At 40.4% G+C, this 23276-nt stretch overlaps 2 protein-coding genes across 4 annotated transcripts in view; one reads left to right on the forward strand and one right to left on the reverse strand.

Annotated features, from left to right (window-relative positions):
• Positions 1–4629: 4629 nt before the first annotated feature.
• On the forward strand, positions 4630–17252 carry MRS2 (magnesium transporter MRS2). 2 transcript variants are annotated; one of them, XM_086842854.1, is made up of 11 exons: positions 4630–4846; positions 5075–5148; positions 6733–6769; positions 7369–7481; positions 7915–8088; positions 8732–8862; positions 9532–9648; positions 12267–12419; positions 13512–13629; positions 14373–14486; positions 15469–17252. In XM_086842854.1, the coding sequence occupies exons 1-11, from the start codon at positions 4645–4647 to the stop codon at positions 15577–15579; spliced, it is 1344 nt and encodes a 447-aa protein (XP_086698980.1). In that variant the 5' UTR covers positions 4630–4644; the 3' UTR covers positions 15580–17252. The 2 variants fall into 2 exon arrangements, with proteins under 2 accessions (XP_086698980.1, XP_086698986.1); XM_086842860.1 differs by lacking the exons at positions 4630–4846; positions 5075–5148 and adding an exon at positions 5319–5412.
• GPLD1 (glycosylphosphatidylinositol specific phospholipase D1) overlaps positions 11090–23276 on the reverse strand; it is a 30778-nt gene continuing 18591 nt past the window's right edge. Inside the window, exons 18-27 of one of the 2 annotated variants that reach the window (XR_015274121.1) lie at positions 22337–22478; positions 21699–21798; positions 21511–21604; positions 20754–20930; positions 20287–20447; positions 19993–20019; positions 19827–19877; positions 14443–14540; positions 11385–11470; positions 11090–11301 (exon numbers count right to left, since the gene is read on the reverse strand). Coding sequence is in view for 1 of the 2 variants with exons in the window: in XM_086842826.1 (XP_086698952.1) it covers positions 18607–18684; positions 19827–19877; positions 19993–20019; positions 20287–20447; positions 20754–20930; positions 21511–21604; positions 21699–21798; positions 22337–22478 (830 nt within the window). In the remaining variant the exon portion in view is untranslated. Of the gene's footprint in view, positions 11302–11384; positions 11471–14442; positions 14541–17882; positions 18685–19826; positions 19878–19992; positions 20020–20286; positions 20448–20753; positions 20931–21510; positions 21605–21698; positions 21799–22336; positions 22479–23276 lie in introns of those variants that run through there. The other variant, XM_086842826.1, reaches the window with a different exon arrangement.

Here is a 23276-nt window from a genome sequence, read left to right on the forward strand (position 1 = left end):
GTTTTTCACCTCACCTACGTACAATCGCTGACCAAAAGCTAAGAAAAGGTTAGACACCTCAGTCCATAACTGTGCCTTGAACCATGACAATTTGATCCTCCTAGCTTTTCCAAGGTCTGACCTTTTATTCCCACTATTGTTTCACTTTGTAAGCAATCTCTTATCACATTCTCAACAGCAAGGAGACAAGCTGCTGAACCCACTGACATGATTAAGACGAATGCAGAGACACATAATCTCTTTATGATGGAGCAACATCATACCTCTCATCTTACATGAGGTTGGTGCATGACATGACGTCTGTCAGGTCGCGTGTCAGGATCCCCTGAGGTCACACAAGGAGCATAACATACCACAGTGTTAGGGGATGTGATGAGAGCAGAGCCATGGCACAGTGTAGCATCACACAGGGTCACTTTCTCTGCACCAGAATGCTGTGAGTTCTCTGCCATTTCAGAACTGGGAAAGATTTTGCAGCTTGTTGCAAGGCCTTGCCAGCTATGCTTGGTGACAGCAAAATATGAAGTCATGAAGACAGAAATATCCTAGTGCTGAAGAAAATATCAACAAAATGGACAGAATGGAAAAAGGATAAAGTTTCTAAATACAAAATTAAATTCAGCTTATTCTATTGCACACACTGCTGAGAATCACATTTAATAAGTGCACCTCTGTGCAGCTTATCAGAAAATCAGACAAAACAATAGCAGCTATTTTATTCCCAGCTGTAAGTCTGGAGTAGCCAGACTGTTTGCACTCACAGTTTAAAGTACATAAATACCAAGAGGTTCAGCTCACATGCATACACTAGAAGAAGTAAAATACCAATGCAGCTGTAAATTTTAAAGCCCAGTTATAGCAAATTCATCTGCTTGTTCAATTGCCAGATTGAAAACTCCTTAGTTTTTAGTCCATGATCAAGTGTTTTTGCTTTAAAAAATAACTTAGACAATCACAGTTTAAACTACAGCTTTGGATCACTGAGGTCCTGTCCTGTTCTTGAGACAGCCAAGATGCTGAAGTATTATACAAGGAAAAGGCTTTAGCAAACCGTTAAGGCACAAAAGGAAATAGTTTTCCATGGGAAAAAATATTCCAGTGGGTTACCTTAAGTAAGGAAAAGGTTGAAAGATACCTTCCATGTGGTCTTGGTATAGATTAATGAAAGTGAAGTCATCCTTCTTAAGCAAAGACTTAGTGTGTTATTGTAGCTACCCTTTGATCAAGGAACCTGAGATAATCAATCAGGTATTCCTGATTCATTCGTGTAAGAGAAATTACTGTAAACATGAGTGGGTTTTTTGGTAAGTTTTCTATGGGGTCTTTTCTATCTCTCTCTTCTTGTGGAGCTTCACTGATCATCCACAAAACATTTACTGTCTGGTAGCAATTGTGGGGTGGGGTTTTGATTAATCTGGCTTTTTAGTTTGTTGTTTGTTGTTTTGGTTTTTATTTTTTTCTCAATGTGAATAAAATTGCACATTTCTTTTAGGAGAAGAAATAGATTATAGGTACAGGCAGATATTTGTGTATATTAAAAAAAAAACAAAAAAAAAAAAAACAAAGATTGATCAAGTGGTTAAGCTATACATTAAGAATTGTCTGTAGACCAAGATGCCTTTTTACCGTAATTTTACCAAAAAGTTCTCTGAGCTTTTCTTCAGCAGAGATTTATAAGGACCCCTCTGATAAAACCTATGTTTTCCTTCTCTTTCTGTTTTCCCTTGGTGCTTCTGCTTCTTCTTTGCACAAAGCAGAGCTGCAATCAGAGCAGTCCACCACGTCTGCGCTGACATTCAGCTGGCAGTGGAACTAGTTGCTCGTGTCATTCAAACTCACAAATAGCTTCTGCTTTGGATGGCAGTTTCATGACTAAGCAGTCCTGTGCTGCAGCTATCCTTTCTTTTTGGCTGAATGAAGAACAGCCATCATGCCTGTCCTTGTCAGTGAGCCTCTTCAACAAACAGCAGATGAGCTTGACCCACTATTTCTTCGATGAAATTCAGCAAATGGCTCCCAAAGGTCAGCACTGCAGGACAGATACCTGACATGTGCCTACAGCAGAATCAACAATAGCTCATTGGTATTTACAATATTTAATTAATACCAATTTACAATTGGTATTTACAATAGAGGCCAGTTCTAGATCTCCAGTTATCTTTTGCCAGCAGCAGTGTGAAATCAGACATTGTGTGTGTGCTTTATGGCTTGTCCCGGCTGCCAGTGCACACTGATGTGCTGCCTTCACCTCTGAAGACAGAGGTGACACTTGGTTATTGTCTGCCCTTCCAGACAGTGGCAGTGGTGGCTGATAATGCAGCTGTAATGAGATACAATGCCAGTGTTCACTGATACTTTGGCCTGCTGCATCCTACTTAGCAGAGTTTGTATCAGTACAGCTTCTGTGTGAAGCTACATTGTCTTATTTGCAACACTTAGGTTATCTTAGCAGCCAGAAAAACAGATGAGCAAAGGAAAACAAATAGATCAACCCTGCAGTTTTTCCCTTTTTAATGAAGAGTGTGAAATGTCAGCTATGTAAGATTCACTGCACATTCATTAAATGTAAATATCTGGCAGATATCCTTTAAATGCTTACCTAGTTTTTGCATTCCAACAGGCAGAGCCAACATAAGCTGCAATGGTGTGCACTGGTTTCCTGCCTTCCTGAGGTATTTTCTGTGCTTCCAAATGTTAAGTATCTCTGACATCCAAGAGATTAAATTACTGTCGCACATGCTGCCACCTGCTGAGATTAACCAAAACTAGAGCTAAAATACTCCATTTCCAGTAGATTTCAGCTTCTCATCAAGTACGAATTAGGGACAGCATTTGCAGACAGGTGTGGTTACCCTGAAACTGAAAACCTTCGATGGCTTCAGTCTACATATACATGCTGTCCACAACTACTGAATAACTTTTTAATTTAATTACTTCCTTGTGAGGTATGCAAGGTGTGCATAAACAATCCTTCTGATTCTGTGCACGTCAATCCGCTTGGAACAAAGGCTCATCTATGTATGTATGTACACACAAACATACAAATGCACAGGTCACCTGGTGCAGGAAAGAAAAGGAAAGTGTTGTTATAAATATTCTGATAAAATAATTGATTTATCATATAAAAGAGTTAGTTATGATTACGAGTAGAAAATGGTAAAGTATAAGGTATAGCAATGTTAGGACTGCTGTGTTTAAAGTATACAGCCACAGAAACTTCACCAAGAAGTTCCTGGATTTCCTATGTTTTGTTCAAGAAACAATGGAGATCGTCATGCACTCCAGTTATGCTGCTCAGAAGCCCCCTACCCTTCCCATCTTGATGTGAATGTCAAGGATTCCAACCAGCAGAGGTGAGTAAAAATGATCAATGATTGTCCTAGGGTAGGAATATTAATGAAGTTATGTAACTAGCAAAACCAATTGTTGTAAAGGTTAAATTTAAAAGTGGACAGATTATGCATAGTACATAAAACAACTTATGTAACGATGACTTGGCAGAAAAAAATATATAAAATTGATGGATTTTGTTTACTTAGTGGACTATGTTTGGAGGAATAATCCTGTGTGTTCCCAGCACCAAAATAAATGTCTGCTTATTCACATCAAACTGATGTTGGATACGTTTCTTTTGTCCTGTTTGGTGACACCCTTGTTTTCAAAACTCAGACCGGTGTTTAGATTTGTACCTTCCTCTTGGAGCAGCCACGCTGCACGGATCATTTCATTAATCACTTCCTTTTTTAGTTCCCAGCTAAGGATTAATGAGTACTCTAAGTACAGTCTGATAACCTGTCCTGCAGGTAGCAGGCTTTGCCTCCAGGCCGATTTACACACTTCAGCAGGAGCAGCCAAAGGAAGATATCCTTGCTACCTGCACTGCCCTTTTGCACATGAAAGCTGCAGTTTCAAAAGAATATGTAACAGTGGAAGCTGGTATGCTGCTAATGAAACTTTTACATCTCAATCACCCGGGTTGTCTCTATCTTAGATACAGAAGGACAAGGAAATTTAATTCCAAGATATTTGCTGGGGACAAAATTGTGCTTTACTTGGAAAAAAAAAAAAAACCAAACCCGTATTTTAGAAGATCATCAGGAAGTGGCCAAATGAGGCAGAGAAAATCCCAGCCACAGTAAGGTGTTCTCAGGTTATCAGCATTGCCAGAGCTGAGATTTTAAGAACACTTATGTCTTTGGGAAGAGTTACCCATTTAATTAGATTTTCAATTCGGACCTACCTCATTAGAGGAGCTCAGATGAGCTTTATGGGGTTTGGGGTTTTTTTTCCCCCATTCTCACAAATCACCATGTACAAAATCCAGTTAATTTCAGTGGGGTTGAACACAGGCCGAGTGAGAAGGTGGCGAGAAGGATCGTGACTGTGCATTACAATACAACGGCTATGAACTTGCAGGGCGCCACCGAGTTATCTCACAGCATTTAGAAGCAGAGAAGCGGCTCGGCAGGACGCGCCGCTCTGCGGCCGGCGGGGCCCGGGCCCGTCCCCTCCGCGGTGCGGCTCCCAGCCTGCGCCGGGGCTCCCCGTCACCCCGCCGGGCTCCTCCTCCCCGCCGCCGCTCGGGCTCCTCGCTCGCCGCGGCTGCGCCGGGAGCGGTGCCGGGCCGAGGGCCGAGCGGGGTCGATGCTGCGCGGGGCCGCGCTGCTCCCCCGCGCCCTGGGCGGTGGCGGCGGCTGCTGCTGCGCGGCCCGCGGCTGGGCGGGCGCGGCGGGCGGCGGCTCCCGCCCGCGGGCCGCCCCGGGGCTGCCGCCGGGCCGCGCCTGGGACCGGCCCGCGGGACCGGCCCCGCTGCCGCCGGGAGCCCGCGGGCTGCTCTGCTGGGCCGGTGAGCGGCGCGGCCGCGCTGCGGCGGGTCGGGCCCGGGACACCCGGGCGGGGGCAGCTGCGCTGGGGGCGGCCGGGCCGGGCCGGGCGGTGTCGGGTTTGTCGGGGCCTTGTGGTGACCGGCGCTTCCTGATGTGTGTGCCGGAGCTGAGAGCGGGGCACCGCGCGGCTCAAGGCCAAGGGCGGTGTGCTGGAAGTAGAGCTGTTCTCTTCTGTTCTCTTCCTGCAGGAAAATTTTACCAAAATGCCCCCACTGAGACCTCCCAAGCCACCCTAGCCAGCGTGTCTCCTGTTTTTGCAGTGGTAAGTACCTGCAGGCACTTCTGCCAGCGACGGCAGCTGGTGCAAGATAATGGTGCTTTTTCCCGGTTGTTTGTTTATTTGGTTGTTTATTAATCTTAAAGCGTCATAAAAACAGGTGGATTTGTGTCTCAGGGAACTTTCCTAGTTCTAAATTGTTGCTTTGAGCTACTCTGATGTGAGGACCAGTTAGAGTATGTAGTGCTGATGAAGATGCTTTTCGAAGGCCCAGCATCTGCTAGAAGTTCTCTGGCTCCAATTGTGAAGGCAAGTCAACTCTTGGAAGTACTGCAGTTAGAAGTTTCTACTTAAGTTTATCAAGGCTTGCTAATACCTGTAGGAATATTAGTCTTGTCTCTTGATAGCTGCAATTCTAAGCAAATCTAGGATTTTGAAACAAGCTTGTGAAAAACAAGCTCCATCTCTGGTTTCTTCTTAAAGGAGACTGAAAACTGTTTGCAAACTGCTTGGTTTGCACATTATGTTTTTCTTTTAGATAGATAGATAGATAGATAGATAGATAGATAGATAGATAGATAGGTAGATAGTGAAAAATTGCATTATTAGTGCCAGTGAAGGAAGGTGTGGTCTCCTTGTTGATGATGAAAAGCAGTCATTCTGTAACAAGGTGCCATGTAACCTCCACTGCAGCTCTGCTGGAATGCATGCTTAGGTAGGCTTCATTCACTGAAAGTCAGTTTAAAAGTCAATAATTAGATTAGTAGACTTAGTAGATTAAGCTACATTGTTAATGAGCAAAACAATAAACTTCATGATTAATCTAGACATGGCAGTCTTTCCAGGAAAATAATTTTACTGGGAAATACAAGCATTAAATGAATCATGTGAATGACAAGATGCTAAGACAAGAAGTGTTTAGATGCAGGCTACAAGCTAAATAGCATGTCTGCAATATTTGACATGGGCACAAAGCCTAACCATACAATCCGTAGTACTATTTTAAGTTTTATTTGTAAATTTCTCAGAGTGTTCCAAAGCAAATAGCTGAATCTTTAATCCCAGGTTTAAGTTGCCCTGCTGGTCTCCTCTCCATGAGATCCAGTGATAGGATGCATGGGAATAGCTCAAAGCTGCGCCACGGGAAGTTTAGAGTGGACATTAGGAAGCAATTCTTTACCAAGGGGGTAGTCAGACTCTGGAAAAGGCTTCCTGGAGAGGTGGTTGATAAGCCAAGCCTGTCAGCATTTGAGGCATGTTTGAGGCATTTGGGCAGCTTCCTTAATGTCAGGCTTTAACTTCTGGTCAGCCCTGAACTGATCAAGCAGCTGGACTCTGATCACTGTAAGTCTCTTCTAACAGAAATATCTGTTCTATGTCTGATCCTCTGTAAATCACCTGACTAAGGTTTATGTAGGAACACAGTCATGCAGATGACACTGGTCACAAACACAAATGTGGCCATTTCATGCAATTGTTTTACTTAATTGTGAATAGAGAGCATAAAAGTTGCTTTCTCTTCATAATATGTTTTCCATTTGGCTTCTAGGAAAGTGCAAATAATTCTAGAAATTGATTTCTTTTCTTATAGTGGTTCTGTGAATTTATTCTTTTTTTCCATTCCTCCAGATGAAGTTTGACAAGGAGGGAAATACTACCTATTTTGGTAAGTTTCACTGTAGTTTTGTTTGGGGATTGAGTTTCTTTCTTGTCCCATACAGAAAAGCCCAGTGGGAAATCTACTTGGTTAAAAAAATAATATGGTTTGGATACTTTACTGTGTTTGTTTGGGATGTTGCAGCATTTCTTCTGTTTTGCTGTCGTCCACTGGGCCTTCATAGTATCTTTATTGTTACATTTTTTTTTACATTTTTAAGTAATATTTTGAAAATAATGTATTAACATCTCTGACAGGAAGGTAGTTTTTGCTTTGCCTTTTTTCTTTCTGGCCAGCATGCTGCTTTTACTGCCTTGTCTGTCCATGTAGGATTACATGTGCTTTCTCAAAGGAATCACTTGTTTCTGATGTGAAATTAATTTTCATGGCCAGCTTTTTCACTTATACCTGGAATTTTTCCATTCAAGATACAATCTTTTAAATTTTGTAGAAAATTACTTAGATTGAGGAGTCAATGGGAGGAAAACCTTTAAGAATAACTGGGTTGTTTTGTTGTGGGACTTAGTAACACACTAGGATGTTTCCTAATTTCAGAACATATATGCTTGTCCTCTAAATGTCTTCATCTAAAAATATTTTCATGATAGAAAAGAAGAAAACAGAATTGTACCAGGAGTTGGGTCTTCAAGCTCGAGATCTGAGATTTCAACATGTGATGAGCATTGCAACCAGGAACAACAGGATCATCATGAGAATGGAGGTAATGGTTTCCCTATACCTGACTGTAAACTCTCTCTCATCCTTGCACTTTGATTTTCTTGCACAGCAAGAAAACAGCAGCTTTCTGTGTCATACAGTCCAGCAGAAAATGTTTCTTTGGAGCTCTGCCTAGTAATCTGAGTGTAAATTCACCAACTGTACCCATCAGTGACCATTGTCCTGGTTGAGCACAAGAGAAACATTACTAACATTGTCATGGAAGTAAAGGCTTGTGGGGAGCCTCTTCTCAATCCCTGGAACAGTGCTGTGTCTAAGCCTCTTTGCAGTTAGCATGAGATTTTGTTTTTTTCCGACCTGAAATGAGGTTTGAACATTGGTTTTATCAAAGCCCAAGTCATGAAGTGTGCAATAGAGTTATGAAAAATCTTCAGCGAGTTTTTTTTCAGACTATTTACATGTACTGTCTTTTTCAGTTCTTGAAGGCTGTCATAACACCAGAGTTTCTTCTGATACTAGATTATCGTAATTTAAGTCTGGAACACTGGCTCCTCAATGAACTAGCATCTCAGCTGGCTGGGGAAGGTCAACTAGTCACATATTCCCTGCCCTTTGAATTCCGAGCCATAGAAGCAATCCTGCAGTACTGGGTGAGCTATCTCATTTTTTTAAAATGTTTGGGAAGTTCTTGCTACACAGAGCAGTATGACTTTAATCTTGTGTTAATATTTACATGTACATATTTTAAATGCATTCTGCACTTTCTCTTTTTTTTTATTTTGACCCTTGTTTTTTTTAGTTCTTACCGTTTTGTGTGTATGTGTGTTTTCATTCCATTTCTAATAAAGTGCTATTTGGATATGATGGCATCACCACCATTTGGATAATTAAAAAGCAAGTCAGAATTCCTTTCTAGAGACATATTGTAGCTGAAATGAAAATCACACTGAAGTGCTGAGGTTTTGGCCTTTGAGCAGGAGTCAGATAAGAAATCTAGTTATCATTAGAAATCTGTGCCTGCTACTTTCACCTATAGACAATAGCATTTTTGCTTTATCAGCCTTATTGGTGTGGTTGTCACTGGGTTTCAGTTCACTTTTTATTAAATACTGTATTGTGCACTGGCTTTGTGTTTATGGGGTATCCATATAAGAAATATTTCCCAGGCATTGGAAAGCAGATTGTATTAACTACCTATTACTGTGAATTCTATGTTGAGAGACAGGAGTCAGTTGCCCTAATCATTCTAAATGAATTATTTTAATTCTTATGAAGGATCATGTTGTTATCTAGATCAGCAAACTGCAGGGAAGACTTAACACTTTGCAGCCTCAGATCCTTGAGACACTGGAAGCCCTAGTGGATCCCAAGCTTTTATCTGTGGATAGGAGTAAACTACACATTCTCCTGCAAAATGGCAAGAGGTAACTAAGAATAAGCTGTGAAGACACTGGAAGATGACCATAGAAAATGGCATGCTTTGAAGTGTTTGAAAAATAGTATCTGATATTAATTTCTGAGATTACTGTAATGCTGGGTTCTCATTTGGAAATGTAAAAATCAGTATATGAATTACCTAGTGATGTGGGGGGAAAGGGAAAGAAATTCTGAATAGTCAGAAATACTGTCATGCTTCTTAAATAGCATCTGACAAAACAAAGTAATACCTAAGAGAATCAGTGTGAAAATGTTCCCCTTAATATAAACCTTTGTAATTCTATGTAAATCTGTGCTTTGAGGTTACCAATACAGTGCTACTTTCAAGTATTGGCCTCTCTCATATGACAGTGCAAACATGCACTTCTGCATGCTCAAAGAGCGCTTGCTTTTTCTGGCTTACAAATACATCCGGAAACACATCTGGGTGCCTTTTAGTGTGTGTCTGTACCTCACTGGTTCCCAGACAAATCACTGCCACAGCTAAGTATGTGGCTTGTAAAGTGTGTTTGGAAGAAGCTCTTACAACCCTGCAAGGAAGTCTTCCCTGGCCACTCCATCTGGCTAGGGTGCTGGCTGGCAAAATCATGTAAAGGTTGCCTTTGGACACTGGGGCAACTGGGGATTACTTGACCTTTTGCCTGTTCTTCCTTCAGCTTGTCAGAACTGGAAACAGATGCTAAAGTTTTCAAAGAAACTATTCTGGAGATCTTAGATGAAGAAGAACTAATAGAAGAACTCTGTCTGTCTAAATGGACTGATCCACAAGTATTGTATGTATATTTTGAAACCACATACATTTTTTTAACAGTGTGTTTTGTTTGAGGAGAACTTGAACACTAAACTGGATGGAAAGAAAGTATTTCAAAATTTTTTTAACCCTAATGCTTGCTACTACAGAAACCTTTGTAGTTGCCATTTTGGAGAGGAACACCATTGTTACAGAGTTACAAATAGTTACTGACATAACAGGCCAGCTTATGTAGTTTGTGATGGGATGGGAGAAGGATGGCAGAAAAAGCAAATGTTATTTTTCAATCTAAATCAACATTCTGAGAGAATTTTCCTCAGTTTCACCAAGATAAAAACTAGAGACAGATTTTAAAGTTTGTCTTGAATAGGTCAGATTCCACACTTCCTTTACTAGAGGTGTTCTGAACACCTTGCTCCTAGCTTTTTGCTGACTAGCAGAACCCAAAGGAAAGAGGCCTCAGAAAAGTCTTGGACACCTGAAGAAGAGCATTCCAGGAGATGAATGTGCAGAAACAATCCTATTTCACTGGTGAAAGACAGCACACAGCAACACAGCACTGGTCACTTTAATAAAAATTAAAAAACTGAAAGATAATGTATAGAATTTCCAAATATGTTTTGGGCTGAATTGTATTTAAATCTTGGGCCTAGAGATGTGTTTTATATAAAAGCAGAAGTTACCTTCCAGCATACTTTGTGAAGTTGCTGAATGTTACTTTTGCCTAACTACATTGCATGTACACATTAATACTGTTCACATGGTAGCGTGGGTTTGAAGTCTCGTCCTGCAGAGCTTAATCTAAATGTGCAGCAGAAACTCAGTGTTCCTGAAGTGGTTTGCATTTCTAAGGTATCTTCTGAAGCAGTATCACATGTAGCTGTTAATTCCAGCTGCTTCTAAATCAGCAGCTGGTCTTTTTCCTGGTTTTGCTCACAGCCTTCCTTTAGACTTAGGTAAGTCTGCTGGCAAAGCCTTTGTTGCCTCACAACAAAGTGTGTAGGGGATCTAGGAAAGATCCCAGTGGCACCTTATGCTCATGTCAAGAGAAACCCACAGTCATCCCTTGTCTCAGACACCATTGTACAAGGGTAGGAGAGGTAGTAGGAGTTTGTGTGAAGAGCTGTGCTGCAGGATGCAGTGAGGCAGTCTGCACACAAGGCACACTGGGAAACACAAGCCATGACAACATATGCAGGCACACTGGCCGTGTGTGATGCAGGATTTTTGATGCAGGATTGATGCAACTGATAGGTGGTATTTGATGAACTTGGGAAGCCTGAAAGGATATGGAGGATCCCAGTTAAGCAGATAGGTGCCATCAGAGATCTTTTGCAGCAGAATGGTGAGCTTAGCTCAGAGATGAGGCTGACCTCTTAACTTTGTGTGAAGGAACATCAGAATGTGGAAGAGTCATGAGACAGATGGAGGCTAGTTAATGAAAGCACATCCAGTGGCAGTTATTTTCACGTCTTTATGGCTGTCTTTATTTTGTGTATCCCCAGAGGAGCTGATGTAAATGTAGAGATACTCATCGAGTATGACCTTGAGCTGAAGCTGTAATACTGCAGATAGTGCTCTAAGACTTTCAAGTCTGAAACTCCTCATCTCCATGCAGTGAAAACCTCAAGATCTGAAGGGCTTTCAAATCAGGTTAGCTAACTAAGTTGCTGCCCTAGAAGAGAGAAAGTAGTTAGAGAAACTAGCCCTTTTAAAGGTCCTCAGGGAGCTTACATGAGTTGATTTGTAAAGACATACCACTTATTTTCATGGCAAACATTTCGGAGATGTTTCTTTAGCAGTCAATAATGCCAGGTGGAGATTCATTAAAAATTTAGGTCTCTCTGGAGAAATGAGATCATACCACAAAACAGAAAATTATGAACAATATTCCTGGTTTTGCTGCTTAGTTTCCAAACTCCTGTGGACCTCAGGTGCCTCAGTTTCATATACACAATGCCAGAAACAAGTTTTGCAGGGGTAGGCTGCTGCACCAGCAGTAGCACTCTGAAGTAAGATGACAGCCTCTCAGATTTCACTTAAGGAAGGAGCATCTTTGATCAAAATGCTCATTCTTTGGCTGCTTCGGGATTGAAAAATACTTTGCAGCAATTTCTGTGTATAGCTCAAATGCTTCAGTACTAAATAATTTTAATGTAACCTAAACCATCTCCATCACTGTGTAATTGTTTGTGTATTGACTTTTGGATGTTTTATTGTTGGGACTTTTTCACTGCATCGTTACCAGCTCTCACCACTTGAGGGCACTAAAAAGTTAATCTGTCGAAATAGTTACCATTTGATAATAACTTAATAATATATAATACAATATTTTTATAGCTTTGTAATATCTGAAAAACTTAACATTTGTGCTGGTGTGCATACTTCAAGCACATCAAATGCTAACTTTGCTACTTGAAATAATTGACTGCCTATGCTGAGGTGCTGATAAATATAAAAGTATTTATTTTATTTTATGCTGTTGGAACTGATGGAAGTTCCTCACCAAAAGGTTGGATTTTGTGGTGTAGTGTCTAATAGCACTGTTGTTCCCCACAACTCTTACATGCCTTAACACATCAGTAATACACTTCTATACAATATGTAGCTAACCAGGAAAATATAAATTGTTGCTTACAGTGAGGAGAGTATGTCTGGAATTGACCATGCAGAGGAAATGGAGCTGCTCTTGGAGAATTATTACAGACAAGCTGAAGATCTTTTAAATGAAGCTCGTGAACTCAGAGTACTGATTGACGACTCAGAAAGCATCATCTTTATCAACCTGGACAGGTCAGCTACCATCTGTTAGATTACCAAAAACTGACTGAAATTTAGACAAACTTGGCCTAGACTTTCTCAAATCTTACTACAAGGAAAGCTGAAGAATTCTTAGTGAGGGTTGAATGGACTTGTAGTCACAGCTGCAATGCACTTTTCTAACTGTGAAATGGATAAAGCAAAGCAAGAAGATAGCCTAATTAGTGTGTAATTAATATGTACCTCTGTAGCTAGGCATCAGTCTTCCCTAGCAGAGAAACCTAGCTTCTCCTAGACCCTTCAGGGGAGCTGTTCAATACAGGAAATGTCTGCAGATTGAGAGGCATATTAAAATGCTGTTCAGAAAAGATTACTAGCCAGAGTCTAGCTAGGTTACTCAGGTTTCCAGTACAAGTTAAATTGTTACCCTGTAGAGTGATACAAAAAGTAATAACTTGAGAGCAAGTTTTCTCAGTCTCTCTGTATGCTACATTTTTCACTTTTAGTCAGATTTCTTACAGAAGGAGTTCTAGCTTGCATTTCCAAGAACATGCCAGTCTGAGGTTGGTGTTTAATATTCTTTCTTCTCTACATTGAGGAGTTATTTGTAGAAGCACTTAGTGGATGCTGTATCAGGAAACCACAAAAGTCTTTTTGTGGAAGACTTGAATATGGAATTCACCCAAAAGGACTGAAGTTTGTAGTCTGCAGCATTTTTTTGTAAAATGTATTAATTTTCAAAGTAACAATGAATTTTTGTCCGTTGTGAATACAGACAGAAATTCCAGCCTGATGGTGGTGAGTGGTCACAACTTTGAGCAGAAATTTACTGTTACTCTGTAACAGTAAATTACTGTTACTCAGTTACTCTGAGAAGTGAGCCATGCTGGAAAGTCTGATGATGGTTAAGCAGAACCTGCTGCCTTTAGAGGTGTCCAGATATACCAATGTCAAAATGATAGTCTTTTTGTACTGTTGTTTCATGATCTTTGCAACTGGGTTACCTAATTTCAGCGTGACTTCCTCTCTCACTATTTGCTTTTAGTGCATGCTATATGGAATTTAAGAATTTAGGCAGCAAATAAATTTTTGGGTTCCCCTTACAGATGTTTCTCCCTTCTTTAGCCACCGTAATGTGATGATGAGGCTGAACTTGCAGCTGACCATGGGGACTTTCTCTTTCTCTCTCTTTGGACTCCTAGGAGTTGCTTTTGGTATGAACTTGGAGTCATCTCTTGAAGAGGTAAGGAAGTCCTGTGTTTATCATAAAATGGGGGTCCTGCTCTTACAGCTTATTTCATATTTGGTACAGCCTGATGCTTTCCAGTGATTTATATGTTCATACAGTCACTTCCTTTGTAAGCAAATTACAGCATAGCAAACTGCACAGTATTGCAGCCTTTTTCCTGTGTCATGTCCATGGAAAAGAAAGGGGAAGACAAATTTTTGGTTGTATAAGTAGTTGATTATAAAGTAGTATTAAAGTTTCTTTAATGAACATCTATTCTGACAAGAGCAGCTTTGTCTTCCAGATACAAGGGTATCAGTCAAGCAGCCAGTGCATTTCCAGCACATCAGAGGAAGCAATTTACTGTCAGTTATTATTTGTACCTAAACTGGGGAGGAAGGAGTACAGGCTGGGGGGGTACAACTTTAAAACTGCACATGCCACCTTTAAAACAAACATAGAAAGCAAAGACTTCTTCCTTTTCAAATCAGCTCAATATAAGGGTTGAATTTTCAAACTTCCCAATGAAGGAAGGAAAACTGCATGGAACAGTAACAGTATGTAGTAGAGTTATCCTAAATAAAATGCTTTGCTGTGAAACAGCCCTTTTCCCAAGGGAGGGCTTTGCTGTTGATGGTGAAGAGTTTACTGCTTCCTCCCATAAAGGAAGAAAACTGGAGGGGAATGAGAGATTATCTTTGGGTAATCCCTTTTCTGGAGAGATAGTTGGATGTCTAATGGGAGTGTTCTGTCGGTAGGACCCCAGGATATTTTGGTTGGTGACAGGGATTATGTTTCTGGGAAGTGGTCTGATCTGGCGGCGCTTACTTTCCTTCCTTGGGCGGCACCTGGATCCTCCACTGCCTCCTCACGTATGTATGGCTGGCTGGGGCTCCTGCCTCACACTCTGTGTCTACAGTCCATTCCTAAGGCAGAAAATAAGATGGCTTAGAGGGGCTGGCCACAAAGCATGGCAAAATTCAGCTCAGGTTCTGCTCCATGGCAGAGATGGTGCTCCCTAGCTGGATTGAAGGAGGTGGGGAGCCACAGCACTGGGCAGAAGTGAAGCTGCAGTCTGTTCCATGAAAAGTGCTGTATTTACTTTCACCTGGAGCCCAAGGAAAGCTGAGGCTAATGGTAGAGGTAATCCTCATCCTCCCACCTACATACTAACTCTAAGAGATCCATAGTCCCTGTCTTGTATAAGAATAAGCAGAGCTAAAAGGATGATGAGGAAAAGCACTATCTGTAACATCACTCTGGAGAATGATGTCGTAGTTGTGGTGTCCTGACTCTCAGTCTGAAGTTTGTAATAGTTTCTCATAAGCACACCAGTTATCTTTGTCATTGATGGCACCAAGCTGTAGGAAGATTTCCGAAGAGACCATGTTCAGATTAGCATGTATGGTCATTTTCCCTATTGACTGTCTTTTCCTGGACTTGCAGAACTGTATTGTCTACCTCATCTTTGCACTGTAATATTTATAGCAGAAGCAGCAGTAGAGTCAAAAGTTAAGTTGCTAAGAGTGACAGAGGGAGCCTCAGATAAACTCCCCGTCTTCCCTCTCCTCTTTTGCTACTAAGAGGCAGATAGAAGTAGTTTGTTGTGGATTGTTGACTGTGGCTACAATTAACTAGAATATCCTGAAGTGTAGCTCAAAACCAAGTCCAGCACATACTGACTGACTTGGAGAGAAAGATACTGGAAGGTATTAGGGAGGGAGAAGCCAAAAACATTCTTCTGAAAATAAGGGTAGCAAAATCAGGGTTCAGGCTTCTGTGGGGCCTTATTTCCTTCTGTCACATGTAGAGCAGCTTCTCATGTAATCACAAGCTCTTTTGCTTCTTGTCTAGGTTCCTGCAGTTTTGAAAAAATCCCAACCAGCAGCTGGAAGAGTGGAGATAAAGACCAGCCTTAAAGGAGATACATTTGGGCTGAGCAGAAGCACCTTAACAAACCAGTAGGAACAGCAGGAAAGAAGAGACTTTTATTGTTACAGGGTGGACTTTGGACACTTTCCTTGTATTTGTTCTTCCTTACTGAAAACTGCAAGAATTTCTAAACTTGCTAATTTAATCTATATTTTGTGCCAAAAACCTACAATGAAATTTTTAATGCTCACGCACATAAGGAGAGAAACACAAGGGAAAATAGCAAAATGCTTTCTACAGTAGTTTCACTTCCACCCCATGTATGTGCCTTTAGTTTTCTGTATCACATACATGTACTTACTTTTTGGGCATTCTCATTTTTAGTGTTTCTGTCAAATACTGCTTTGCTTAATGGCATTTCTTACAGAGAACAGAATTTTTGGTTTAAAGAAGGACAGCAGTCAGCATTGATCAGTAATTCTGGTTCTGAACTGCAGATTTAGGAATCTGACTTCAAAGAAAAATCCACCCCAAGAGTGCCTTCTTGAATGGATTTTTAAGGCCCTGTTTAATGAGAAGAGGTTTTCCAAAGCAGAAAGCATACCTGCATCTCTGGTGAAACATGACTTCTAGATTGTCAGCAATGAGAAAAAAGGAGCAATAAAAGGCTTTAGAAATGTAGGTGCTAATCCTGTATATTCCTTAACAATTAATTTAGGCCCAAAACAGCAGTTCTAGGAACAGGGCAAGTGGGCTTATGGATGATGCCCACTTGCATTTTCCTTCAGATGCTATTTCAACACACATGGATACAGCTGCAGTTTAACAACTCCTTGTGTTGCCATAATTCAAATTCTGCTAAAAATCAACAAACAGGTTGTTGATTTTTCTTAAGGTGGGCTCTGCTTTTTCTCTTCCCTCCAAGACAAAGGATGGACTAGCCTGCACTACAGTAAGTAGCCAGGTTAGTTAAAGGTGTGGAAGCCTGGTGTCCTGTGATATGCTGAAGGAAGGAGTAAAAGCCTTATGCCAACTATTTCTGTTTGTTCTTAGGACTTCTCTTTAAGGGTGTAGCTCTCCACTGGTTTCTCTCAGGTTGCAGAGTGAGCATGAAATGTGTCTAAATCATGTCACGCGCTGTCCATTTCCTCTTTGGGATTTTTTTAATCTGTGACACAGTGAGCAGCTCCTTAGGTGCCACCACATAATCATTGTACTGGCAGGGGTTGTAAGACAGTAGCTGTAGCTGTGAACATTCTTCTCAGGACTAATGAGTCAAAGATGGAAATAAAAAGGTTCATAAATTAAAGTTGTCCAGGCCTGTGATTCTGGTTTGGTTAAAGTCAGATGTACATGTTATTTTCCAACAGTTCTGTACATGGCTTTAAGTACAGATACTAGTGGCATGAGAAGGTGAGAAAGATAATGGGACTTGTAACACTTCTGAGTTTTTTAGCTGTGGTTATTTGCAGCCTTTAAGCTTAGCAGGTAAAGTAGTAAAAGATCTCCAAACTGAACAATCCAATGGAAAAAAAAAGGCTCACATACCTCGACTGATAAGCCCCAGAAATCTCAGCATGTGAAGGCAGATGGATGCTGATGTTTCCAAATGAGCTGTAGTTGCTTTAGGCCAGAACTGATATGTGTTGGTGCAGCTGTTTGGGAAGCTTCTTTGTAAATTTTTTGCAGGGAGGCTTCTGTGAATTCATTTTGACTCTTTACCTGTACATAACTGACTCAAAGCACAATAAAAACATGGAGCGAAAGACATGTCTTCTACAAGACTCCTTTTTATCTTGATAGACATATGCAAATGTTTAAAGTTTTTGTTACAATTCAAGTAATCAAAATGCAGTCAAGTGCAATAAGATTACGTGGAGGTCACACATAGAAAAAACAAAAGCCAGTGGAGAGTGTATGTTCAGAATGGGATTGATACAGATTATACTGGTTTTGTAAATTTTGATTTGAAGAGAAAACCTTTATTATGCCCTTAAAAGCACACATATTTTGCCTCATACCGCAGTTAACATATTTGAAATGCACGTACTGCAATTCCAGTTGTATCCAGTTACTTCTTCCATGAAATTCAGATTTAACTTCTTTTTTAAACTCTTCTCTTATTTGGGCAAGTCCTCAAAGTAGATACCAGAATGCATTGTACATCAAACTAATGTTCACCTTGCCTTTTTTGATTTGTTTAAAACAACATCCTTGAGAGAGAATTCCTAGGAAGGTAAGTTGAGGTCTTTAATTTTGGAATATGACCTTTAGAATTCTGTGCAATTTTATTTAAAATAAAAATAATGCTTTGCCTTTGTGAAGGAGGCAAGAGAGAGAAAACACACATATATGTCTACAGACTAGCATTGGCAAATAAGAGTATCAACACATTCTGCTGCTCAAGTTGTTTAATGATAATTGATGCACACTGTTAAACCTGCATCATACAAAATTAGTGTTAATTAGTTAAAGACAATACTGTTAACAATAAGAGCCATTAACAACCCTATGTTATCATGGTCATGGAATTTTCCACAAAAGCAGAAATGATGTCAGAGTAATCAGCAAAACTGCAGAAGCATTTCCTAAAGTCTTGCTTGTTCTTTTTCCCTGGGACATCCAAGCTGTGCTACGCCCTCAATGCAGGCCTCAAGACTTTAGAGAGAGGAGAGAGAGTCCTGTTGATCAGCACCCACCTTTCTGTTAGTCTTAGAGCTGCCCCTGCTCCATGCTTATTATTTTGACAGTAACTTTCCAAAATTCAGAATCCTTATCTTTACCACAGTATGTAAGGAATTGTAAATCCTGTGCTGCAGTTTCCCAGTTTTGTCAAGAAGATACTCAAATCTGGCCTGTAAAGAGAGTGGCCTCTGAACATTCCTTATACAGCCAAATGCTACTACTAAAAATGCAGCTGCCTGCTCATTTCAACCTATGAAAGGTTTTCAGACCAGATTGCTTTTTCTAGATAAACAATGCTGCTGCCCACCACAGAATTCTGCAAAAGCTTGCTGGCACAGTATGTTGGTTTGTGTGGATTCAGGAAAGTAGCACAAGAACTACAGCGATTCTTCACTAGAACCAGGTGTGCCCTGGTCTTTAAGCTACTGTGAACTTTTAGAGCGAGTAGACAAAAAGCCTTCCACCAAGTCGAGCTTTTGCAGAACTTCTCTCTGCTGCCACTACAACTTCTTTCTGCAGGGATAAAGAGCAAAGGTTAGCAAAATGCAGGTGTATGGCTGCTTTGAACTTCCCTTGTGGATTTTGACCATCTCATTAGTGTAATATAGAAATGTGATGGGAAGTGAGAGAGCAGGCCATCATCAGCAACCTCATCAGAATAGCAGTTAGGAAAATAGTTGGCAAACAGACTGTCTCATTTGGGGAGCTGGAGCAAGCTGGAACAAAATGAAATGAGTCTCTTGTCTATATAAACCACTTCTCAGGACTAAGATAGGGATGAAGCAGGAGAATGGACTAGATGGTGCTATAGCAACAGTACACAACTGCTTGGAGAATGGCCTCACTTGCACTTAGCAGTGCCTGTGTTTTAGGTGTTAGATTATGCACCCTAATCTATCTGAGAAGAATTTCCAATTATTTCTCCATTGCATGTTTTAACACAAGGTGTCAAACACCATTTGTTGAAGACTTCAGCCTGGTGCTGAGGCTTTCTATGTACTCACACAGAAAACCCCACTTCTCATGGAAGTGATGTTAGAGTGAACAGAATATTTGAACTCAGATGAACAATCACTAAGTAACCTTCCATCTGAAACAAAGGCTCCTCAGTGCATCATACAATCACAATTAGTGTTTGGTAAAAAAATGGGCATCTGAGGGAAGCACAGAGAAACAGGTACACAGACACATCTAAATCAGTCAGGTGGGAGTTGGACCTCTGTGCTTAGAAGACTGAGTTCACTGCAGATGATAGCCAGGACAGCAAGCCTGTAAAGACTAAACGAGAGGGATGGTTTTGGGTGCCTGGTTTCCTCCACAGCTAAGCATCCTCTGCATACAGGTTGGTATGAACAGTAAAGCCAGGAGGTGCATATGCTGCATTTCCTATGGAACCTTTCAGCAAACTCCTAGGTAGATTAGAATTCAGGCTGCTTTAAAGTGATTCAAATTTTTTAATTTAGGTGTCAAAATTTTGGCAACCCCTAGCTCATCAGTCTATAAAATGGATCTAATTATCAGTTCAGAGAGTGACTTAATTATATAAAGAACTTAAGACTTGAAAATGTGTAAGATACATGTCAGGTGTTAGCTAGTATATGCACGTGAGGTAGAAGAATGTCATGAAACAACCAACCACAGTAATTATTCCTCACCTTTCTTTCAGATTTCACAGTGGTAACAGAACTCCCAAATCTTGATAGTTCCTGTAAAATAACATTGTTGGTTATAATGCTGCTAGGTTTTTTAAGTCGGACTTTATAGTTTCTTGCAGAACTCTATAGTTCTCTCAACTGAGTAGTTTGTTTTCTGGTTACTTACCTCAGGAGAAATCAGGACATACTGTGCCTAAAGAAGAAAAAAAAGAAAAAAAAAAAGAAATAAAAAGTCAGTGGAAGAGAGTAGACCAGTATGATATCCCTGGCTCCTAAAGAGCAAAGTAATTTAAGAATAAACAGGAGGAACCAAATTGCAGGACTCAGAAACCTGAGAAAACCTTGTTTTCTTGAACTACTTGGTATTGTACTGGATTCTACACTTGGTGTTTGTACTGGATGTAATTAATTAATTGTCATTCTAAACTTACGTCCAGAATTCACTTTCATCTATTCTTACCCAGGCCTCAGGACAGGGAGATGTCCATGATGTGCAGTGGCCTGTCACATTCCCTGAGGATGCCTGTCTGCCATTGAAGATATAAACACGGCCAGCAGCCCCACCAGACAGGATTGAGGTGACACCGTTAGTTCGCAGGGGGGATGCCACAATCATTTCATCTGGACATATTACAAAGAGGACATAACACAGCAGAAGTCAATTAATGGTATACCAAAACACAGGAGAACTGCAATTTACATGCCTCTAGATGCCACAATTCCTATTAATGATAGCAACTAAAATGTTTCAATTTCTGATTGAGTTGCTTGGGATTTCAGAGAGGCCTCCCTGTAAGGCACAGTGGAATACTGGTACAATTCAATTGAGAAAGCAGACTGTGTTTAGCACTCTTATGAATATATAGGTGACCAATTTTCCTGTTGCCAGAAGTTGAACACTTCACTACAAGATTAATCAAGCTTTACCTAGCCCATCGCTATCCAGATCACTTAAGTATATGTCTCCTCCAAAACGAGAAAACCTCCTGTCCCCACTGAATGTGCTGAGCAGAGAAGGCTTGGTGCTGTTTGACAGGTCATATACCAGAGCCAGTCCAGCTTGATGCAGCACTGAGGACATAAATAAAATCCTAGACAGGCTGTCTGGAAAAAAAACCCAAAGAAACAGATGTTGAGCATCAGACACAGGAACTCGGGTTTAATACTTAAAATTATAAGTAATACTGGCATTACATAAAAGGGACAAAGTTAATATAATGTATCAAATAGCATCTAAAATTATATGGGATTAACACTAAATAGCATAGGAAAAAAAATATTTTGGTCATAGTACCAGGGGAGAAATGCATTCAAATTGGACTTCTGCAATTTAGCATCCTCAATTCCTTACTGCATACTGCCAGAGCGAGGACAAAATACTGTGTTGTTTCAACTCTGAGAAATATGCAGTGTAATAGAAAATCACTGTTACATAAACAGTGTAAAGAAGTAATGCTGTTTAACCCATTTTAAGGAAGGAAAAGACCCATTGAAGCTGAGGCACAGTAGAGAGGACTCTACATATAAGGCATATACAGGTGATTACAGTGATTTCTATTTATTTTTTTTTTTTAATTACATGGCAATTTAAAAGTCCCTTTTCCCTTAAACATTGTATCTCTCCTCAAGTCATGCAGAAACAAACAACCTAAAGCAGAAATGGTCTCAATTTTTCAGGACATACCTGCAGTAGGTGCACCCACCACCAAAACTTTTCTTGTGTTCCCGTCCACAGAGAGCACACCACTGGCCAGAGACAAACCCATTCTGCCCATGTCCTGTTAGATTTTTAAAACACCTATGTAATTTCTACAGAATGTCACTTTTACTTCAAATTATTCACAAGGTCCCATACTAAAGAAGCAGCCCTACCTTGTCTCCAGTTATCTCAAACCAGCGCTCTGTACTTGGTGGGTTATACCCATACACCTTCCCAACACTCTGTCTGACATCCAGCAAGAGGGGATTGCAGCTTGAATTATAATGCAAAATAAATTTGTATGTAACAACATATTGTACACAGTCTCCTCTTTTACTTTGGAATAATAGTGCCAGACAAATTCTAGAAATCTACTTTAGTAATTCCCATACTTGTTCTAATTGCATAATACTTAGCACAGATGTGGTCTGTTTATCCAATTTTTTACCATCCAATACATCTTCATGTTTAATTTGCTTTTAAAAATGCAATCTCAAAGTAAGAGCTATTCATATGGTTATTTAAGGCATACTTACCCATCAGCATTTTTGTGACCCTTCTGCCTACCCAAGGAAACTTAAGAAATTCTTAGGTATCTTTAAATAAGAAAGGCCTGCCCTAGAGAGGGTCTAAAACCCCCTGTCTTCATAAGGAAGGGTGAAGACATAAAAATATTAATTTAATAAAAGTATTCTTAGCAGAATGAAAAGGAAACTTTCTAAAAAGCTGGAAGTCTAATCTATTGCAAATCTTAAACCTTGCAGAAGTAGAGCAGAGTGGAGAAAACTGCAAGCTGTCACATGCAACACACCTAGAACAAGTCTTCCATGTAGGGCTACCAATCAGCAGTAATTTCACATCGTCCAGCTGGCAGCTGGCAAGAGAAAATCCAAACCAAGCGTAGTTTTCTTCCCCCTCTACCATCCAGTTGGCATCCTGTACTGACAGAAGTCCTGAGAGACCAGAGGAAAAAGAAAGAGTTACATCTTGGTGTGCCCTGACATTGAAAAACCCGTTTGTAATCTTCCACTGATTCATCCTATGATAACAAATTTTTCTGTGCAATGTTACACTGTCCATGACATGGCATCAGTTGTTGACTTTGCTCACTCACCCTGCAGCTCTACTGGCTGGTGAAAGCTTTCATTTGACACAGCCTGTTTCTCAATCCTTCCAATAGCCTATATGAAGTACATGAAAGCTACTACTTGAGCCTGTCCTAAACTACTTACTGTTTACCAGAACTTATATTTCTTCACAGGTGCTGGGTGGGAGAGCTTCAAATCATTCTGGCTATAGTTTAAATAACTCATTCTGTGCTTTGGTTTTACAAAAATGTCAACAGTGAAACTGATGTTCTTGTGGTTTCTAATTTTACAGGAATTGCAATAAGCTGCAACAATTAAGCATTGTTGCAAATCACAATTACATGATTTTGACAAAGCTGCCCGAGCTTTATTATTTAGTTCCATACATGACATTTCCTCCCTCATTCACTAGAAACCTCATCATGTGTACTCATTTTCTGTATTCACTTGTAGCATTCCTCTTTAGCCACATGAAAGAATGAACAGAATGGTAAAGATTCATTTGTTGAGGTTCATTTGCAATTTTCCAAGAGCCTATCCTAGACTCATACATAGTTGAATCCATTCCTTTAGCAAGGTTTCCAACACAGTTTCCCACATTGTTCTTGCATCCAAGCTGGAACATTGCAGTCTGGATGGACAGAAAACCAGATGGGAAAAAAC

Source organism: Cyanistes caeruleus, chromosome 1 (assembly GCF_971803275.1).
Source record: "Cyanistes caeruleus chromosome 1, bCyaCae1.hap1.1, whole genome shotgun sequence".
NCBI classification, from domain to species: Eukaryota; Metazoa; Chordata; class Aves; order Passeriformes; family Paridae; genus Cyanistes; species Cyanistes caeruleus.

Excerpts from the sequence above, each read along its gene's own strand:
- MRS2 (XM_086842854.1), top strand. The coding sequence starts at position 4,645 with ATGCTGCGCGGGGCCGCGCTGCTCCCCCGCGCCCTGGGCGGTGGCGGC. Across the intron at positions 7,482-7,914 it reads GGATCATCATGAGAATGGAG|TTCTTGAAGGCTGTCATAAC; the intron begins GTAATGGTTTCC and ends TGTCTTTTTCAG. Across the intron at positions 8,863-9,531 it reads CTCCTGCAAAATGGCAAGAG|CTTGTCAGAACTGGAAACAG; the intron begins GTAACTAAGAAT and ends TTCTTCCTTCAG.